The sequence below is a fragment of the Mesoplodon mirus genome (assembly GCF_964341445.2).
Source record: "Mesoplodon mirus genome assembly, chromosome: 10".
NCBI lineage: Eukaryota > Metazoa > Chordata > Mammalia > Artiodactyla > Ziphiidae > Mesoplodon > Mesoplodon mirus.
In genome coordinates this window covers 9,528,062-9,549,392 of record NC_138986.1, presented here as the reverse complement: position 1 = coordinate 9,549,392, position 21,331 = coordinate 9,528,062, and the positions used below count along the sequence as shown (strand labels likewise).

The following is a 21,331-nucleotide window of genomic DNA, read 5'->3' as shown; positions in this document are numbered from 1 at the left end:
TTTGGCTGTTCTTTTTCTTTTGCCTTTCCATGTAAATTTAAGAGTCAGCATGATTATTTCTAGTCAGACATCTATAAATAATCATGCTGGGATTTTTATTGGAGTTGCATTGATTCTATAGACCAATTTTGGGAGAATTGAAAACAATGTGCAGTCTTCTAATCCAAGAACATACATATATCATATTTGATTTTCATATAGGGTTTTGTAGTTTTCAGCATACAGATTCTGCACATGTTTTCCTAGATTGATATGTAAAAATTTCATGGGGAAGGTTCTACTGTAAATGGAATAGAATGGAATAGAGGGAGAGGGTGCAGCCCCAGGCCAGAACGCCACAGATTCCCACTGTTCTGGCCTGAAGTCTGGCAGTTTGGGAGTGTAAGCACTCCTCACGCGGCTGTTTGCCTTTGGTTGATTTCCAGAGCCCTTATTTTTGTGGATTTTGTCCAGCTTTATAGTTGCTTCTGGGGACTAGGTTTAGCAATTAGCTAAATTAGTTTTTGTTTTGTTGTTTCAAAAAAATTATTATCATTATTATTTTGTTTAAAAGCAAGGCATGCTTGTGATGACTCTGTAACAGACTAATTTGGGTTGTTGAAGCTGTTCCCGGGTTCCACTCTGTCGAGTAATCTGGGATATCTAGGGTTTTTTTTTTCCTTTTTTTTTTGGGCAGGGGAGTGTGTGTGGGATTTGTTTTCATTTAGTCATTTTTTAAATTCATTAACCATTGGACAACCCTTAAGGGGAGGAGGACGGATTGATTCCACATTCCACTTCCTAGATCTAGTTTAGAAAACGTGTTCCCCCCCTGGTGCTCTTAGGAAGGAGTGTAGTAAACGCCTCATTTAATAATATACTCTTTTTTTTTTTCTTCAACATCTTTATTGGAGTATAATTGCTTTACAATGGTGTGTTAGTTTCTGCTGTATAACAAAGTGAATCAGCTATACATATACATATATCCCCATATCCCCTCCCTCTTGCGTCTCCCACCCTCCCTATCCCACCCCTCTAGGTGGTCACAAAGCACCGAGCTGATCTCCCTGTGTGGCTGCTTTCCACTAGCTATCTATTTTACATTTGGTAGCGAATATACTCCTTTTTGAAAGTTGCCTTTTCTCTCTACCCTTGAGTAGGTCCAGTATTTGATCAAACTCATGAAAGTGGGTGGAACCTGTCTTGCCCCTCCTCTGCACTCAGCTGTAGCCAGAATTTCCACCTCCAGAAGCCTTTTAACTGATAGTGATTTTGTTTGTTAGGCTTATAAAAATTCTCATTGTTCACTTGACGTTTGGTATGTCAGGTTTGTTAAGCCGATTTTCCACTTTTAGAACAGAAATATCACCCATTAAGCTCTGTTTTTACTATGGTCATTAAGTTCTGGAATCACTTTCATTTTTGCATTCATGGAAAAATTGCTTTTTCTGTTTTTCATTTAAGTAGTTTAAAAAACAAAACAGGAAAAAAAACCCTACAATTCTGAGTTACTTTTCAGAAATACTAAATTTAAATTTGTATATCTGAGATTATGTTGCATTTAGACACATTTTTATAAATATAGAAATTTCACATACTTTGTAAGAATTGCTTTTTTTTTACATCTTTATTGGAGTATAATTGCTTTACAATGGTGTATTAGTTTCTGCTTTATACCAAAGTGAATTAGTTAAGGAATTGCTTATTAATTTCCGTTTTTATCACCCCTTTCTTGCCTATAAGGCTTCATATGGCCACATAGGCACTGGCTTGTTAGTTTATAAGAAAGAGAAAAGTTTTCATATTGAAATAAAATTTTCTTTCAAATTTGTTGATTACCTTTCCTGTGGGTCTTTGAGCATCCACTATGTTGTGTGTTTTTAGGTTAGTGAAAAATTACCATGATTTATCTTTCACTGAATAACTCTCTACAAGTGGCCAGTAGCTACATAAACAGTCTTTCAGTTGGGGTAACAGTGATTCATCTTTGACAGAGTTGCACATCACTCTCGGGATGTCTCTTGCAGGTCGCTTTGAAGAAGAGTTTATCAAGATGCGCATGGAGAGACTTCAGGCGTGGATGACCAGGATGTGTCGTCACCCAGTAATCTCAGAAAGTGAGGTTTTCCAGCAATTTCTAAATTTCCGAGATGAAAAGGTAAGACATTTTGTTACGATAATCTTAGAGGATATTGAGAATTATCACATTCACACCAATTTTTTGTCTAAAAGGAGTTAAGTTGTGTTGGTTAGTTGGTTGGTTCTAAATAATAGGAAATCAGTCACAGCACGTGAGAGAAGCGCTTGCCAAAATGGTTTCCCACAACCCGGGAGTGGACTGGCCCAGTGAAGGCAGGGCTGAAGGATATGATAGAATAAGGGGCTTTTTCCTAGATGCTTTTAAAAATAGCATAGACCCCAAACTGTGTAGGATATTATCCGCGTGAAGTCAGGGAAATAGTGTGAATGATTTCTTATGATCACATTTTGACCTTACGGTGTGAATAGTGTAACGACGGGAAGGGTCGATTCAGACCTGAGCCAGCGTTCTCGGAGCCACGTTGCTTTTCCAGCTCTGCTTCTGCCCCATGGGCAGTCGTCCTGCCAGTAGTTACCTGTTCTTTTCTGCAAATCAACAAGAAATTGGCTGCTTGTCACCTCACCGTTGTTATCTGCTTTGGAAATAGCCGTGTGTCACCTTAGTCTTCCACTGTACGCGATCATTTGTTTGGTCATGCCTGGTGTAATTTATAGGTTAGAGATCATTCCACTTAAACATTTGTAGTCTTTTTGCATTTCGTGGTGAATGATACACGTGAAAAAGTAACAGAGTTACAAGAACTACGGGGAGCCCTGTCCAAGTTGGTGCCTTACTGCTTACCCATCGCACTTGAACAAGGGCTTGTTCGATTGATTTGTCAAGTATTCTGATAAGGAAGCACTTCTAAAGGTTGTGTTTTATGTGGAATATTATTATTAAAAATAATAAATCTAGACCTTTTTTGGTGTATTTGATATAAGAGAAGAAAGAAAGAACTTGGGGCCAGGGCACTCAGTTTTAGTCTTGGGTTTGCTTCTAAGTACCTCTGTGACCTTGACCAAAGCATTTACTTTCTTTGGGCTACAATTTCCTCGTCTGCTAAATGACAGTATAAAACTAGAAAGTTATTAAAAATTGTGATTCTCTGGGCAACGGTAACTCCCAAAGAATCTACAGGAAAATGTAGATCTACATAAAAAACTATGAAACACTGTTGAGAGAAATAAAAGAAGACCTAAATACGTGTTCCAATACTGTGTTTCATGGATTGAAGAACTGAAAAGATGTCATATGTAGAAAATTAAAGCTCCAAGAATAGCCAAGATACTCTTAAAAAAGGATGAAGTGGGAAGAGGACTTTTTTGGATATTAAGACTCATTATAAAGCTAAAATAATTTTTTTTTTTTTTTTTTTTTTTTCCGTACGCGGGCCTCTCACTGCTGTGGCCTCTCCCGCTGCGGAGCACAGGCTCCGGACGCGCAGGCTCAGCGGCCATGGCTCACGGGCCCAGCCGCTCCGCGGCATATGGGATCCTCCCAGACCGGGGCACGAACCCGTATCCCCTGCATCGGCAGGCGGACTCTCAACCACTGCGCCACCAGGGAGGCCCATAAGCTAAAATAATTTTAAAAGCAGACCAATAGAACCGAATAGAATGGACCCTTGATTTATGACAAAGATGGTGCTGAGTACAATGGGGGAAGAGAAAAGATCTAGCATTTCCGAAGCCCCTGTCATGTCCCTTCCCAATCACTACCCCTTCCCTCCCCTACAAGGGTGACCATGATCCACTCCTTTATGGTTATCATTTCCTCACTTTATAGAGTTTCACCATCTGAGTCCCTACACCATGATTTTGCTAGTTTTATTAACTAGCTAAGACCCTACCCTAAGCATTCTTTCGTGTTTGGCCTCTTTTGCTCAGCCTGTTCGGTCAGTGGTGCTCAGTCAATTGGATGGCATCACCGGGGAGAATGAAATGTGGTCACTACCTCACAACAATCTGTTGATGTTGTTAGGTTTGATATTGTGGTTATGTTTTTAAAACATGGCTTTATCTGTTAAAGATATATAATGAAGTATTTACAGGTGAAATGATATTATATCTGAGATTTCCATTAAAATAAACAAGAAAAAAAGGATGGGGGACACTAGATAAAACAAGATTGGTAAAAAGTTGATAATTTTTGAAGCTGAATCTCTAGGGGTTTATTAAAGTACTTTTCTTTCTACTTTTTTTCTGGAAAGTTTCCATTGTATTAAGTTTAAAAAAAATTAATTCCAGATGGTTCACAAGTCCAACTGTGAAAGACAACACAATAGAGCTTCTAGAAGGTAACGTAGGAGAAAATCTTCATACCCCTAGTGTAGGGAAGGATTTCTGAAATAAGGCACAAAACTGACTAACCGTACAAGAAGAGATTGACAAATTAAACTACATTAAAATTAGGAACTTCCGTTTATCACAGTAAGTCATTAAAAAAGAAAAACAAGTCAAAGATATGAACATGTATAACGAACAAAGGGCTGGATTTTAGAAGATGGGCAAACCCATACAAACTGATAAGAAAGGTAAAACAGTAGAAAAAATAGGGGATTTGGCAACGTACCTCACAAAAGAATCTGAATCACCAATAAATGTATAGAAAAGTACCTAATCTCATGAGTAATAAGAAATGCAAATTAAAATCACAGTGAATACACTTGCCAGAAGGCTAAAATTAGAAAGACTGACTATACCAATTGTCTTCTTGGTGAGATGAGGAGTTTCTGGGACTCAGGCACACTGCTGGTGGGCGTGAAAGCTGATGAGACCAGTTTGGAAAACGGTTTGGCATTATCTGTTTAAACTTGAACAACTTTCCACTCCTGGGTAAATGCCTACAGAAACGCATGCACATATGCACCAGGAGACATGTACACAGCAGCTTAATCCGTAACTTGGCCAGGACTGGGGGTGGCTACCAGTAGTAGAATGGGGTAAATAAATCGGGGAACAGTCATTCGATGGAATATTATACAGCAGTGAAATGAATGAACTACAGTGTAACAACAGTGTGAATGTAGCTTCTCAGTGTAGGTTGAGCAAAAGAGGCCAGACACAAAAGAATGCTTAGGGTAGGGTCTTAGCTAGTTAATAAAACTAGCAAAATCATGGTGTAGGGACTCAGATGGTGAAACTCTATAAAGTGAGGAAATGACAACCATAAAGGAGTGGATCATGGTCACCCTTGTAGGGGAGGGAAGGGGTAGTGATTGGGAAGGGACATGACAGGGGCTTCAGAAATGTTAGCTCTTTTCGCTTTCTTGGCTTTGGTGGTAGTTACACAGGAATTCACTTTGTGAGAATTCGTTGCACTGCATTATTTCTGCTTTGGGTACTTTAGTGTGTGTGTGTATAACTTGCAATAATTTCTTAATAGTTTATAATATTGGTTCCTATCTTATATTTTAGAAAAGCTTTAATCTTTTTTAAAAAACAACCTAAAAGCTTGAGGCACTTTGTCACATTCGTGGGTGTGTTTATATGGGTGGGCCTTGGGAAAGGAAAGGTGCCGGGTCACCTCACTCTGGAAAGACTTGGGTTCATAAGGACCGTTCTGTGCAGTGACACTGTTTACGTATGAGATGACGTTGGAGGTGCATAGGTGCCTGGCGCGTTTGCAGAGGGAGCTGGTGTGGGCGCTGCTTCCTGAAAGTTAGAAGGGTAAAGCTGGCAGTGAGCCGGTTCTAGGAAGGGAGTTTGAAAGACCAGTTTGGCCCTGCTCTCCACTGTAACGTTATAATGTTCCTGTTTACAGGAGTGGAAAACTGGGAAAAGGAAGGCTGAGAAAGATGAGCTGGTGGGAGTTATGATATTTTCCACCATGGAACCAGAGGCACCTGACCTGGACTTAGTAGAAATGTAAGAGATGCTGCCAAACTTCCCTTCTCCCCAAGCTGAGTCCGCCTCCTTTGCTTACAGGTCTCGGCCAGTCGTCAGACTAGAGTGCGTAAAATGAGTGGGGTTTGTAGTCAGATGCCAGGAGAGCATCGTTTGTACATGAAAGAAGCACTGTCTCTCTAACCATAACATCAGTTAAAGTCTGCTTCCTTTTTACCTTGAAGTCAGTGATTTCATAGTTGACACTGTGGTTAGTAGTTATTTCCGGTAAAGTATGATGAGACAGGGTGGCACCCACAGAATGGTCCACGAGACAGAAATCTCTCTGAACATCGCCTTGGAGGGGGCAATCTCAAACCTGATTTTTCTGTTTTTTTCATATCCTGTTTTTAATCTTGTCATCTTCTTTTTAACGTAGGCTTGGTTGAAAATCTGGAGTAGTTCCTTTGCCGCATAAAGACTAATAAGAAATCTTAGGCTTTTTTTTTTAATTTTAAGAAGCTTTTTTCTTAATGTAAAATCATTGCTTATGTGTTACCAAATATATAGATAGTCTTATAACTACCCAGAGAGAAAAATCAATGCTAATATGTTGACCTAGGTCTGTGGTCTTCCAAACCTTCCTCTGTTCATTTGTATCTGAAGGAAAAATTGTTTGTTTAAACGAAAGTGACCTCACACTATGCATTCTCTTTTATAATCTGCTTTTTTCATTTAAAAGTATATTGTGATGATTTTTTCAAGTTGGTGAAAACTTTTTACATCCTTAAGTAGCTGGTCTGTTCAGTATCACTTAGATGCTATGCGTCTAGGATATTTTCTCTGATTCATTAAAGTACTTGTTGGAATGAATGAACAACTACCATTAGCAACCTGTACTATGTTTTTATAGATTCAGTGGTACCTGCAGTGATTGAATTTCACTCAGAAAGATATTCAAGAAATGAAGATTTTATTTACTTTAGAATAATTTTAGTTAAAATTCGCAAGGAATTGAGGGGGGAAGGAAGCAGAGTTAAAATATAAATGGCAGATTTTGAAGTAGTTCTTTAAAAACCCGAATCCAGCCCGTTTTTAAGACTAATTTAGTTAAAGTGCAGTTGTTATAAAGCAAGAAACAAGTACCTGTGGTCACGTTTGGTGTGAACTCCCCTGACCACATGGACTTTTCTCCTTACACCTCGTACTGTTTGGATGTTTGATAGTGAAGTCAAGGACCCACCTCCTCATGTTTTTGCCCCACAGAGAACAGAAGTGTGATGCTGTTGGTAAATTCACCAAAGCCATGGATGATGGTGTGAAGGAGCTGCTAACCGTGGGGCAGGAGCACTGGAAACGGTGCACAGGACGTGAGTGCCATCCCTGGCCGCTGCTGGCTTTTGTAGGTGGTGGTGCAGCCTCCGCTATGGCCTTCGTCACCCTGGGGAACCTAACCACCTCAAACAGAAATGCGCTTAGTGAACCAAAGTGATGTCATAGCCACAGCTCTTGGAGGAACCTCACTTCCCAACCCTCGTTAAACGACAGAAAATTGGCTCAAACAAAGCCAGTTCAAGAACTCCTGTGGCAAACACCATGTTCACTTAAATATTTCCAGTTATTTGGGGTTTGTCATCTGTGGAAGATTAATCTTTTCTGCATGTTTAGAAAGTGCCTGTGGTTATTTTTAATCTCATGATTTTATTTTTTAATATTCATCCGTTTGGTAAGATGGATGAATATTAGTAAGTTGTATATTTGACTAAAGCTCTAATTTTTAGGCAAAACCAGTGGTAGGTGATAGCAGAAAGTGCGTACATACATGGGTCAGACTGGCACACTGCTGAGAAGAACGTGGCACTGTCGCCCTTGCTTTCTGCCTGCTGTTCTACATCCTGAAGAACTTCCTGACCTCCCTCCCTTCCCTTTGTTTGCAGACCGTCATTCTGCTGACCTGTTTTCCTGTATTCCCCAAACCCACGCCACCCTGGCGTCAGATAGGCCGGGAGAGAAGCACACACAGTCAAGTGTCCAGCTGTGGGGATCAGGCCTTGGCTACTGTCATGTTGAGGGTGGCTGAGTTGAGTACTTTCAACAGAAACCTGCCCCCTGACAAAGCCTAAAATATTTCCTATCTGGCCCTTTGGAGGATAAAGCCAGGCCTTACACTGAATGGCCCTCCACCATTCACATGATAGTTTATATCAACAGAACCATTTGTCGTGTACCAGCTGTTCATGCTTGAGGGGCAGACACCAGGAGTAATAACAGTTGCTCCTTTTCCAAGGCAAAGAAATACTAAAAATAGAACTGAGCCTGAAAACATAACGTATACAAATGCAACATCAGAAAACAAAATCCGTTTCAAGCCTTTGGTCACAGGGAATAACGCATGGGCAAAAAGGGGAGTGACACTTCTCTAAAATGTAAATGAAGTAATTTAATTTTTTAAATAATTTTAACTGTAAACTCAGCTGTTTCCCTTTTTTTAAACATCTTTATTGGAGTATAATTGCTTTACAATGTGTTTCCCTTTTTTTAAGAAAAATTTAAGTGAGTGCAAATATTACAATAAGATTTTTTAAGGAGATCACAAAAAATCTGGGATTATGGCTTCTTTTAAAGAATCAAATCCCTTATGTCTAACATCTGGTCAGCTCCATGTCCTATAAAATCCATGGGCCAAATTTATGAAATAGTAGTAACTCTAGGCTGCTCTCTTTTGCGGGGAAAGGGGGTTGAAGTACTTTGTTTAGAATTTGATTCAGGCATAATTTCTTTTTTCTCACAAAAGAATTTTTTTAAATTCCTAATCTGTGAAGTGAGAAATCTAGCACACACTCTACATGGTGAAGCACATGACAAGCATTTTTAACCCCTGGTATAGAGACAAAAACTGAGTTACAAAAGGGTGAACAATTTATTAAAATTAAGCTAATATAGTTTGAATTTGTGTTTCCTGATTATTACAGCTTATAGACCATATGTCAAGTTTCTGTGGCCTAGATTCTTTTAAAGAAACATTTGAATCACTTTTCTTTATTAATATAACACTATCTTCAAATGAAAGTAATGGTTTCTTTTGAAAGGCAGCAGATGTGTTTCAGGGGACTATGTATAGATGCAAAAAAGGTAGCCTAAGATATGAGACTCTTCTCTAGAAAGTTCTCCAAAGTGATCCCAGAAGCCTAGAATTTTAGCACTAGAAAGAGCCTTAGAGGTGGTTTATTTAATCTTATTATTATACAGATGAGAAAACTAAAATCCCTCCTCCCTGATCCTGTGAGGTGCCACTGCCATTTTTCTGCACACCCCATTGCGTTCAGTTTTGGTTTGGTTTTGCAAATAATCATTCATACGTACATAGCAGAGTGGGAAAAGCAATGGATTAGGAATCACAAGTGCCAGATGCACCATTTAGCCATGTGACCCTTATTCTCCTAAACCATGAAATGAAGATGGTGCACCTGCGTTGGTAGAGGGGGTTGTTGTGACGATCAAGTTGGGGTAGTATACGTGAAAGGACTCTAACCTAGACGTCATCTTCTAAGTGAGCTCCTGGTGCACTTTGAGTTCATTCAGTGAATGAGAATGTGGGTAGTGGTGGTGTTCATAATAATAGTGCCCACCATTAATTGAACAATTGATTAATTTAAAACCAAAAACATTAATAGAAGAAACAATCATTAATTTTGAAAAACAATCATTTGACATCAATATTTTGTTAAGAAAATAGACTATTTTGAATCGTTTCAAATTTCTTTTATTGTGATAGTACTTTTAGAAAATAATTGGATCCATTTCATTTTGCTCAGAGGACTAGTTAATGATTTATTCCTTTTTCTCTTTCAGCATTACCCAAGGAATATCAGAAGATAGGCAAGGCCTTACAGAGTTTAGCAACAGTCTTCAGCTCTAGTGGTTATCAAGGTACATCTTTATTTATTTTTTCTTTGGGCCTTGAGTGTCTTATCCACACAGACCGGCTTCCTCAGGCTCTTGTCAACAAACAATAACTGCAGTTAAGCACCCTCGTCAGTGAAGTTTAATCTGCTCCCCTGAGGACTTCTGCAACCTCACCTTACTACTTTTGAGAAAGTTGGTGGGTTGTTATAATTTGTTTTTCCTTGCTAGCTTCTTTGCCTTTCTTGGGCTCAGATAGCTCTTGTGTTTTAGTAAAACAGGCCACTGTGGTATGTGACACTCTGCCCTTGCTTCATCTCTCTGCCAAACTCTGAAGTCAAGTCTGACTGTCAAAAGCCAGATCTTATCAAGGTATTTGGAGGAAAAATTTTTACTGAGTAACAAGTTCATGTTGCTTTATGTCTCTCCATAACTCATAATTGCTTTCAACTTATCCCATATCGTATGTCTTACTTGTGGTATTTTGAGTTCATCGTGCATCTCCATTGACAACACTTACGAGAAGAAGTTAGCTGTTTTCTTTTATATTTTGGTTTATGTTTTCTTAATTTGGCCTGTGGAGCAGATAGGAAGTAAAAGTATTTGCCAGGTGAGTGGCACCTGTTCAATTTGAGGGCATCCTATCACTTACAGAAATGATAGACTTAGTATTTTCACCATAGTGTTTATCCTGATACCCAGGGAAGGCATGTCTTTGGAGGTCAGTGTCTGAGTATTTTCAGGAAGAAGAAATTAGTGTCTAACCAAAATGTAAGATCTGGGGCTCCCATATATGAATATTTCTTGTTGGCCTGGCTGAATTGTGTCTTATAATCAGAACTTTTAGTCTGGGTGGGAGTTTAGAGGATTTGTAGTCTGGCCCCTCATTTTTGAGATGAGGAACCCCAGGCCTGGAAAGATAAGCATCTTGTGGCCAACAGGCACATGAAAAGATGTTCAACATCACTAATTAGAGAAATGCAAATCAAAACTACAATGAGGTATCACCTCACACCAGTCAGAATGGCCATCATCAAAAAGTCTGCAAATAATAAATGCTGAAGAGGGTGTGGAGAAAAGGGAACCCTCTTGCACTGTTGGTGGGAATGTAAATTGGTGCAGCCACTATGGAGAACAGTATGGAGGTTCCTTAAAAAACTAAAAATAGAACTACCATATGATCCAGCAATCCCACTCCTGGGCATATATCCAGAAAAGATGAAAGTTCTAATTCAAAAAGATACATGCACCCCAGTGTTCATAGCAGCACTGTTTACAATAGCCAGGACATGGAAGCCACCTGAGTGTCCACTGACAGATAAGTGGATAAAGAAGGTGTGGTCCATGTATACAATGGAATATTACTCAGCCATAAGAAAGAATGAAATAATGCCATTTGCAGCAACATGGATGGGCCTAGAGATGATCATACTAAGTAAGTCAGACAGACAAAGACAAATATCATATGATATCACTTATATGTGGAATCTAAAAAAGCAATACAAACGAACTTATTCACAAAACAGAAACAGACTCACACACATAGAAATCAAACTTACGGTTACCAAAGGGGAGAGGTGAGGGGATAAATTAGGACTTTGGGATTAACAGATACACGCTTGACTCTGTTCACTGGAAAGGCTTAGAAACAATTATCCAATCCAGTAACAAGAAGCACCCCTACAACCACCCACATGGCGGTTTCTAAACGTTATGTTCCCCTGAAATAAATGAGAGCTCCTAGCAGAAGCACTCAGATGTCAGTTTGAAGAGCCTTCCACTGTCCAATGAAGAGAAAATTTGAGCATTACTGAAAATAATAACTGCTGTGGAATGTAGCATATCAAATAGGTTTAAATTCAGACTTTGCAATGATACTTTTTTAAAACGCTAATCTCAGTTACATTTGGAGGATAGGAGAGAATCAACTTACTATTCTGAAAACTGTAGAGAGAAAAAAGCATTTAACCTGCTTTTCCTATTGCTATACCTCAAGGTAACCAAAAAGTTGATAAAGGCAAGTTTCTCCTTATAGAAGTATTTCAGCTAATAAAGGAGCGATAGAAGTAGAATAGCACCAATTTGCAAACCTGCACTAAAATAAAAGAGCTACACAATACAGGGAGGAGAGGATTGTGTTGTCACCACCGAGACTCAGTCAGCAAAACCCAGACTGTGGTACCGAGGTACATGACCTGGTTTAGACACCTCCCAAAAAGAAATTCGCAAGAAAAAAGGATGGAGGGGAAAGAACTTACGTAGGAAACACATCAGCTCTATGCCATGTGGGCTGTCTTTGCATCTTGATTCAAGCAGCCAACTTGATTGGAGATACCAAGCAGCTACACGCTGGCTGGACAGTTTATACCAGGAACAATTTTCTTTTCTTAGGTGTGAGGTTGGTATTGTCCTTATTTTTTAAAGAGTCCTTATCTTTTAGGTAAAATGTATGGATGAAGTGTTAAATGACCAGTGAAAGGGAGAGGTAGGGAGGAGACTAAAAGATAGGCCGTGAGCCGTTAATTGGGACGTCGGGCGATGGGTAAATGGGGGCTAGTTATACTATTCTGTGGATTTTAAAAGTTTGAAGTTTTCCATAATAAATTTTTAAAATAAAATAAGTTATAACCACTCATATAACTGTAATGGTTTTCAGGTGAAACAGATCTCAATGACGCAATAACAGAAGCAGGAAAGACTTACGAAGAAATTGCCAGTCTTGTGGCAGAACAGGTATTAACATAACCACACAATTCCAATTAAGACTTTATGCTACCTCATCCACATATTTAATTTAAAACCTGTTTTAAGACAAAGTTTCCAAATGGCTATTCTCTTCTATCCCTATGTATCTTTGTTAATTACATTGGGTGATAGTATTTCTTAGGCTAAGCTAAAGTAATGGATAAATTCATTATCAGGAAACCTAAATACCTTCCAGTGTTGATGGTTTGAATCCATTCTCAGCCATGAGAGGATTAAAACGTACAGGAAAGCTTTGCTCAAGTCCCTGTTCGGACTCTTGCTCAGCCTATCTGAGCCTTTCCTGGTCTGGTAAATGGCGATGGTAGCACCTACCTGGAAAAGATCTCAGGATCCAACAGCTAATAAAGAGAAAGCCCCTGGTGCAGTTCCCGGCATGGAGCAGGTTTTGTTTTAGACACATGGCTTTTATTGGAGCTTTTAGTAGCCTGATTTCAATTATGTTCATAGATAACAGATAATAAGTTTCCTTAAGGGGAATAACCATCCAGGTTGTTTCAAATCCCTAAATTTAAAAACCTTTTTTTCAGATGATGACTTGAAATATATGTTTGTATGCATGTACATTCATGTGGTCATTAACTACTCTCCTGATACTTGTAAAAAAAAAAAAAGATACATTTTTAGAATTGTGCATACCATAACTATTAAAAATTAAATCTAGAAAAACAGAAAAATTTAAAGTTGCCACTTTTAATGGTTACCACATTTTAAATAAATTTTTTTATTCTCTGCTAAAATTTAGACATTAAACTATATAAGGTCTTATTTGCTTGTATGTAAATGTACAGTATTAACCAGTTTTGTTTTTTTTTCTCACAATGTTGTATTTTGGGCCACCTCAAAATAGCTAATTTTACCAACCAACCTAAAAATGTTCTGTTTTATCATTTTCTTCACAACCTATGATGAGAGTATAGTTCTTGGGGATTATTTTCTTATAGGAAAACTAGGCTGAATGCTTGACACTCAGTAACTTAATGTAGTGCCTGGTGGATTTGGCTGATACAGTCCTCAGATATAACAGTTTTCTCTTCCTTGATTGTCTGAATTCCTCTGCCAATAATAACCAGTCTGTGTCTTGTTACAGCCAAAGAAAGATCTCCATTTCCTGATGGAATGTAATCATGAATATAAAGGTTTCCTTGGCTGCTTCCCTGACATTATTGGCGCTCACAAGGTAACTTGATCATAGAAGTTCACAGACGACATCCCGGGTGAATGAGAGCCCAGGCGCACCGCCCCCTGCGTGAGCCTGACCCTCAGTGCCCCCCCAGTCAGGAGCTGGTCTCTGAACCAGCTGGAACGGCTTGGAGTATTTATACATAGTGAGGTCCTAACACATTTAGATACATGGATAGTTTTTTTAGTTTCTTTTATTCCATAAAACGATTATTTCGAGAGAACCTAAAGTATGATAAATACTCCTTTATGGATATACCTAGGTCAGGTATCAGGCATAATCATCGTGGTGTTTGGTATTCAAGTCAGTGTCAGGAATGGTACTTTCCCTCATCAGTGAGACCCTGTGTGCTGGTCCTCAAAGGTCCTTTCCTGTCCAGATGAAGTAAGTTGTTCTGTCCCCGAGCCTGACCCCGAGCCTGACGAAGGGTCTCCCGATTAAAATCAAAATGGTCAATATCAATTTTATATGTTTATATGAATAAAAAGGAAACTATATAATTCCCATCATAAAGGTTTTTTTAAACTAAATAAAAGATTGGGGTGTCCTCAGATTTTGATTCTTGTTAATTTTTCTCTCTCTTTCAAAATCTGTGTACTACTTCATCACTGTGGGTATTTTATCAACTGTAGTACTCTAGAGTATTGTGATATACTTGGGTTTATTAAGAGAATCTCTACAAAGGCCCGGGCTGTGATCCTAGCAGTCCTGGCAAGTGGGCATTTTAGCATTTGGCTTTATAATTGAAGTATCATGAAGGGGTAGCATAGGTAAGTAAGCTTTGTGCAACTTCAAATAGCTTCGTATAGAACTCAGAACATCTTCTTTATCCACTCATTCATCAACGGACACTTAGGTTGTTCCCATATCTTGGCTATTGTGAGTAATGCTGCCATGACCATGGGAGTGCAAGATATCTCTTTGAGATAGTGATTTTGTTTTCTTTGGATATATACCCAGAAGTGGAGTTGCTGGGAAAGTAGATCTTAAAAATTCTCATCACAAGAAAGAAAATAGTTTGTGACTCAGTGAGGTGATGGATGTTAACATACTTACCATAGTAATCATTTTGCATTATAACTATGTATCAAATTCATTATGCTGTACACCTTAAACTAATACAGTGTTATTTGTCAATTATACTGCAGTAAAACTGGCGGTGGGGGGAGGGGGGATAAAATAAATAAAATGAAAATGAAAATCTCAGGAAAAATCTGAGAACAGTTAGCATGTTGTAGGAGTTTGTGCTGCCATCCGAGTTCTAGGCGGGGAGCCTGATTCATGCTCTGCAGACAGTGCCAGCGAGCAGTGCGATGAGACTGGCGCGGGAAATGTTCGGCAACTTTTACACCTGTTTCCGTCTAAGTATTAATTTAAAATTAGTTCCTCTTACAGAAATCACAGTAAAGCTTATGATCAGCGCACTTAGGCACCAGCTTACGAAATACTCTACTTTGTAACAGAGACACAGTGCCCCGGCGCATATGCTAGACTCACTTGGATCGGATGACTTCCTGAACCCAGTGCCTGTTTTCCCATCACCTACTACTCGTATCATGGCAATGGCTTATACGTATTACAGAAAGAGAGCGCTGTTTAATTTTCTGCTCTGTGGTAGCATAAAATAGTAGCTTTCAGCTAAGTTATATTTTGCAAGAATAGCAACATTTTTGTTTCCAAGTGACTTACAGGAAGTTACATATAGATGCTTACCTTATGTTCTTATTTTGTGGGGACATTTTCCTATTCAGTAGCAAGTCAATTATAGAATATGTTAGCTTTGTTATATTTTAAACTAATAATTGATCTTTTTAGATGCGTTTTATTGATACCACTGCATTTTGTATTTCACAGGGAGCAATAGAAAAAGTGAAAGAAAGTGATAAACTTGTTGCAACCAGTAAGATCACCCCACAGGACAAACAGAACATGGTGAAACGTGTTGGGACAATGTCTTACGCTTTGCAAGGTAAGAAGGCAAGGTCTGTGGCTAACTAGTGGAGGTTTTTTTCTCAGCAAATTTTCTATCTTCCTTGCTGGGGAGAAACTCCGATGTGAACAGCAGTTAAATTAATAAGAACTGGGCTTCCCTGGTGGTGCAGTGGTTGAGAGTCCGCCTGCCGATGCAGGGGACACGGGTTCGTGCCCCGGTCTGGGAGGATCCCACATGCTGCGGAGCGGCTGGGCCCGTGAGCCGTGGCCACTGAGCCTGCGCGTCCGGAGCCTGTGCTCCGCAACGGGAGAGGCCACAACAGTGAGAGGCCCGCGTACCGCAAAAAAAAAAAACAACGAATAAGAACTGATTCAAAGTATCTTCATAAGCCTGTTGTTTGCAGGATCCCAGTGTTAATGAAAAGCTGTAATATTTATTTACTTTTTCATGCATTTACGTGACATAACTATGAGTGACAGCTTGATTAAACCTGTACATTTTTATTATTTCTTGGAGACCTTGAAGATTCCTTTCATAACCTTTAATATCAGCCCCTATCCAGATTAGATTCCAGCGTTCAGCTTTCAGCAGCATGTAACCTCCAGGCCCCGAGACCATAGAATGTGAAGGGAGTTTGAACATAGCATTTTGGGCATAGTTTGACTGTTAATAAAGAGAAAATATTAATGTTTTGAGTGTTTTCCAGCAGATAGGAGCAGTGAATGGATTTTTCCTCTTTTGGTGGCTGGATAGAACATACGTGGGCAAAGGAGGAAGGGGAAGGATGTTCCAGTATGAACAAAAGCACACAAAATAACGGTACCAGATTAGGTCACTGGCCTTTGGGAATGAAACACACTTGGAGAGTATTAGGGGAAAAATTCTGGTGATTGTGGAGGGCCTCGAAAGCCAGGCAGAAGAGTCTAGACTTGCTGTGGGCATTAAGAAGCCATTAAAAGGTTTTGATGGAAAAATGAAACAAACAAAAAAGCACTGCTCAAGGGAAAGGGTTTGCTAGTGACCGGGGCCGGGGTAGGGTGGGTGCAAATTGGGGGCTGACGTTAGTCGGACAGCCCGACCAGAGACCTGGCTCCTGCCGTCTGAGATTTTGAGAACCCGAAGAAGATGAGGTGCTAGGGGAGAGAATGAAGGGTATTGGCGGGCTTTTCTAAAGGACATCCTTCAGGACTAGGGAAGGTGTGGGAGAAGGGAAAAATGCGTGAAAGGCATCCAGAAGTAAACAGGGAAGCCTGACTGAAGCTTTGGGCTTTGAAGGGTTTTAAACGGGGAAGTTGGTTTTGAACTTGTGTTTGGGGTTATCCAAATAAATAAACGAGAAGCTTTGTACAACTTCAGATAACAACATAAAACTCAGAACAGTGAGCTTTTTGTAGGAATTTATGCAGGCAGTTGGCTTTGTAGGTGTGGAGTATAAGGGAAAAGGCGGGGTGCGGGGGGGTAGGCGATGAGGAGCCCTGATAAGGAGGCGTCTCCAGAGTTGGTGATGGGGTGAGGGTGCTGAGAGGCAAAGTTAGAGATGGGATTCATTTGCTGAATCGGTACATTCCGCAAACAGGAAGGATGGGCGTGTGACCCTCTGCCTGGAGAGAGCCCGAGTTCTGGCAGCCCTGGTGCTCAGCAGCACCAGGCTCCACTCTGAAGAGGGCCTTGCTCACGTCTCACTCCTCTGCCCAGCTTTTCAGAGTCCCTCAGGAGACCTGCCTGGGCAGTCTCTGTGCAGGAGGGGACATGGCAGCCAGCGGGCGCCTCGCTAGGTCCACTGCAAACAGACTTGACGTCCTGAACTGCAGTCATCTGTAGACGGTGAGACCAGTCGGTTTCCTGGTCAAACAGTGGGTGCCATTTGGGTGATTATCTGTATTAGGCTTTATAGGATTTAACATGCCAATCAACAGTAATTGTCCAACTACGGGAAAGCGTTGTTTGCCATTAACTGTTCACATTGTTTTTCTAGGCTCTTTCTAGCATTTTGTCAGGAACTGTCACGGGCCAACCAGATTAAATCGGTTGATGATTAATCATAGCCGAGCAGAGACACCAGTTGTGGTCGTTTGAAGTCTGGGGGGCACTGACTGATGTCTTGGTTTTGGTTGTAGCTGAGATGAATCACTTCCACAGTAACCGGATCTATGACTACAACAGCGTCATCCGCCTGTACCTGGAGCAGCAGGTGCAGTTCTACGAGACGGTGAGTCAGCCCTGCTCCCAGGCCTCTGTGCACACGGGGAGGTCAGGGTTCCTGCTCACATACGTTGACCCTATGAAGTTAATCTGCTTGTATTTTTTAACCCTAACTAATAAACCAAAGGAGGCTAAATATTGAGCAGGGGTTTTTCCCATCTCTTTTAATCAAATCTGCCTTTTCCTTTGAATAACACTGGGTTAAAAGGGGGTTTAATTTTTTAAGAAGAAGATTATTGGATGCTGGTGGTGAGGCCCCAAGAAGCCCTTATTGTGTGGTCCCTTTCCCTCCCTCCAGCCCCTCTGTGCACAGGGAACACTGTGAATGAGATGAGGTCACCCTGCTGTCCCTGCCGGCTCTCAGCTGGGGAAGGAGCCTGGCACCATGCAGGACAGCACAGACTGGCTTTGTTTGTGAGTGAGGTTTTTGCAGTGTACCAGAGGAATTTCAGAAAGAAAACAAAAACGAGAGGGAGGGTGAAACCTTAGATATTTTCACTCAGGAGCCAGTAATGAAAATGTTAACTTTTGTACCTCTGCATAGCAATTTTGTTATTTACCAGAGTGTACAGAAAACAAAGATCTAGCATGTATTGAATAAATGGAAACTCAGACATCGAAGACAAATACTGCAACTTACACAGTGACCATGTGTTGGCTGCCATGTTTCTTACTAAGTTTTCCGCTGTTTCCATGGTGTCATCTCATGTATGTTCAGGGATAATGATAGGCAAGCCCCAGGCCCACATCCACGCACACGTCATCTTATCTGTGGGTGGACACTGCCGCACGTGTCTCTCCAACAGTCATTCTTGGAAGGGAGCTGTGGCTGATGTGCTCTGTGCATATTGTCCATTGCGTGTTGGAAACAGTTGGTTTCAGAGACGAGCTGAAGGTGCATCCTGTCTCCACACTGTGTAGCAGCAGCGGGGCCTCGTGGGGAGCCGCTCGTCCGCCGAGTCTCAGGAGTTCACAGGTGTCCGCAAGGGCAGGGGAGTCTGGGCCAGCACGGAGACCGGATCCCTGGAGGACAGGCGGATGGTCTAGGAACGATGCTGCACAGCGTGGCAGCGGCTGCGCTGTGGGAAGGAAGGAGCGGGGGCTTCCTGCAAGCCGGGCACCACCACGGCCGGGGTTTAGGAAGGCCTCCCCACTGCCCGGAGGCTGGGTAGGTGCTGGCGAGACTAGGAGCATCGACCAGTTCAAGGATTTGAAACTTTTGCCATGTTTAACTCAGAAGACGTGGAAATAATAGAGGCCATGAAGTCACGGTGGGAGAGATGTCTCACGGTTGTTCTGTTTTTCACCAGATTGCGGAAAAGCTGAGGCAGGCCCTCGGTCGCTTCCCGGTGATGTAGGCAGAACGAACGCGAAGAAACGCCGAAGTGCTTCCTTCTGACTTGGGGCAACGCAATTTAATTTTTTCCCTCCATCTTCCAAAAAGAAAGAAAGAAAGAAAGAAAACCAAAAAGAAATAGAGTTGGAAAAAACTGCATTTCCTTTATTAAGCACCTGAATGCATCAGTTCTTTAGGGATAGTCGTTTGTTCATTTCCACATCCATTATTTAAACCAATGGAAGGAAATTGTCTATTTTTGGAAAGTACTTAAAGTTGTCAGAATTTCGAATGGAAAATTAGGGGTTTCCCCCGCTGATACTTTACATAAAAATGTAATTTATGAGTCACCCACGATCTTCCAGTTCTTACCCAAGGTCAGATAATTACTAATTGCTTTCTTAAAAATATGAAATATGCCAGAGTAGAAAATATATATGTTTGTATATTTTTATAACTCTTTTCAGCCCTTTGGGATTCCTGTCTATTTAGGAAGATCTACAGGCCTTTCGCTGAGATATTTATGACTCAAGTGCTTACATTTCCTGGAGAGAGAAAGCAAAGAGGGGCTCCTGGGGCTGCGGCCCCTCATGTGCCCGTGACGCACGTGTCCCTTCAGAGGACAAAGCTTGGCCGAACCCCGGGATCAGAGCCCCTGCGCCCACTACCCTGAAGTGCCGTCTGCTGGGAGGAGCGCCTCCCTCCTCAGGCTTCTTCCCGAGCTCCGGTAAGGCTGGAAGAATTCACCGAGAAAGCTGGGGACGCACTCTGCCTCTGCTCCCGGGGAAGGAGCGGCTGTGCTGACCCCGCGCCCGGGAGCGCCGGCCCTGTGGGTAGACGTACCTCCCGAGTGAGCCTTCCACTCGTTTCTAAGTCTCCGTGTTCAGTGAGACCTTGTGAGAAATGCCGGGGAAAGCGAGATTTGCCGCTTGATCTGATTTAGACTAGCGGGCCCAGTGGGAATTACCCGAAAAGATAAAGCACAGGTTAGCACACCTCTCCCGGCCCCCCAAATGGAAGAAGTTTAGGGGCTGAGGAGGGTGGCAGCCCGCATAATGTGCGGTCATCCCGAGCTTTTACGTTTGAGAAAAAGCGCAGAGCGATGTTGTTCCCGACTGTATCCTAAACTTCAGACAGAATTTTCCTGATCACTAGTACTTCCCTTCATGGCATAAAGCCAAACAGGATCTTTGCAAAGTGTCAGCTTTAAATCTGGACACTCGCAGACACGGTCTCCCTCCTGCAGATGTCGGCGTCCTGCACAGCTGCCTTACTGCATCCTCTCCCCCTGCTTTCACTCTTCTGACCTGACAGTTACATGATAGAAAATGGAAATTTCGGGCCAGCACAAATCAAGTGAAACCAAAAAATAAATACCAGAGGAAATCCAATGAACAGGAATATGAGAACTTCTTGTTCTTCAATATCACGGGTTTTTTGTTAATGTTTTATAAGAAATTTTCCCTACTTGATTTTTCTTTTATAAAATCTCATAGAACAGTGTTTATGTTACAGCCATTTAATGTATGTACAAATTGTAAAGAATATGTATAAATGTTTTACACAAATGTAAGAGCATGTAGAAGCCAACATATAAATAAATTGTTAAAAAACTGTACAGTAAATTCTCAAGCACTTTTTCAAAACACTTTTGGTGTTTTCGTGTGTTTTTTTTTTTTTTTTTTTTTTTATAATTGTTTCTTGTTGCCGGCTGCTGAAAAGAGTGCAGGCAATGAGTTTTGCCCTAAAACTTGCTGCTCGTGACATGAATTAATAATGCTAGTTCCTTAAATCAGAGTTCTCAACCCGGGAAGCATGTCACAGTCACCTGGAGAGCAGTAAGAACACTGCTTACTGCTGCCCAGTGTGTTAGGGTTCTCTAGAGACACAGCACCTACGGGATGTGTGTATTCATTCTTTACGTGAGGTTTACTTCTCTTGATACTCCATATCTTAATTCTGTGGTGTAAATTCCGTCACCTTGTCCTTCAGGGGTGTCCATGGAGGGGCTGTGGCTCTGCAGCTGTCCACTGGGGGGCGGTGTCCACACATCGGGCAGAACCCAGGCCCCGTCTTCTCTTCCCCAGCCACTCCGCGGGGAGCTCCCCGTGAGGCCGTAGGTGCGGGC

The 21,331-nt window shown here is 41.2% G+C and overlaps 1 protein-coding gene across 1 annotated transcript in view; it reads left to right on the top strand.

Moving 5' to 3' along the window:
- Positions 1-20,828, top strand: part of SNX9 (sorting nexin 9) — an 88,688-nt gene extending 67,860 nt beyond the window's left edge. The window contains 9 exon segments of the mRNA XM_082634047.1: positions 2,007-2,137; positions 5,822-5,925; positions 7,150-7,253; positions 9,736-9,813; positions 12,443-12,519; positions 13,640-13,729; positions 15,587-15,701; positions 17,783-17,874; positions 19,178-20,828. Of these exon segments, the coding sequence (XP_082490173.1) occupies positions 2,007-2,137; positions 5,822-5,925; positions 7,150-7,253; positions 9,736-9,813; positions 12,443-12,519; positions 13,640-13,729; positions 15,587-15,701; positions 17,783-17,874; positions 19,178-19,225 (839 nt within the window). The 3' untranslated portion in view covers positions 19,226-20,828.
- The last annotated feature ends 503 nt before the right edge of the window (positions 20,829-21,331 follow it).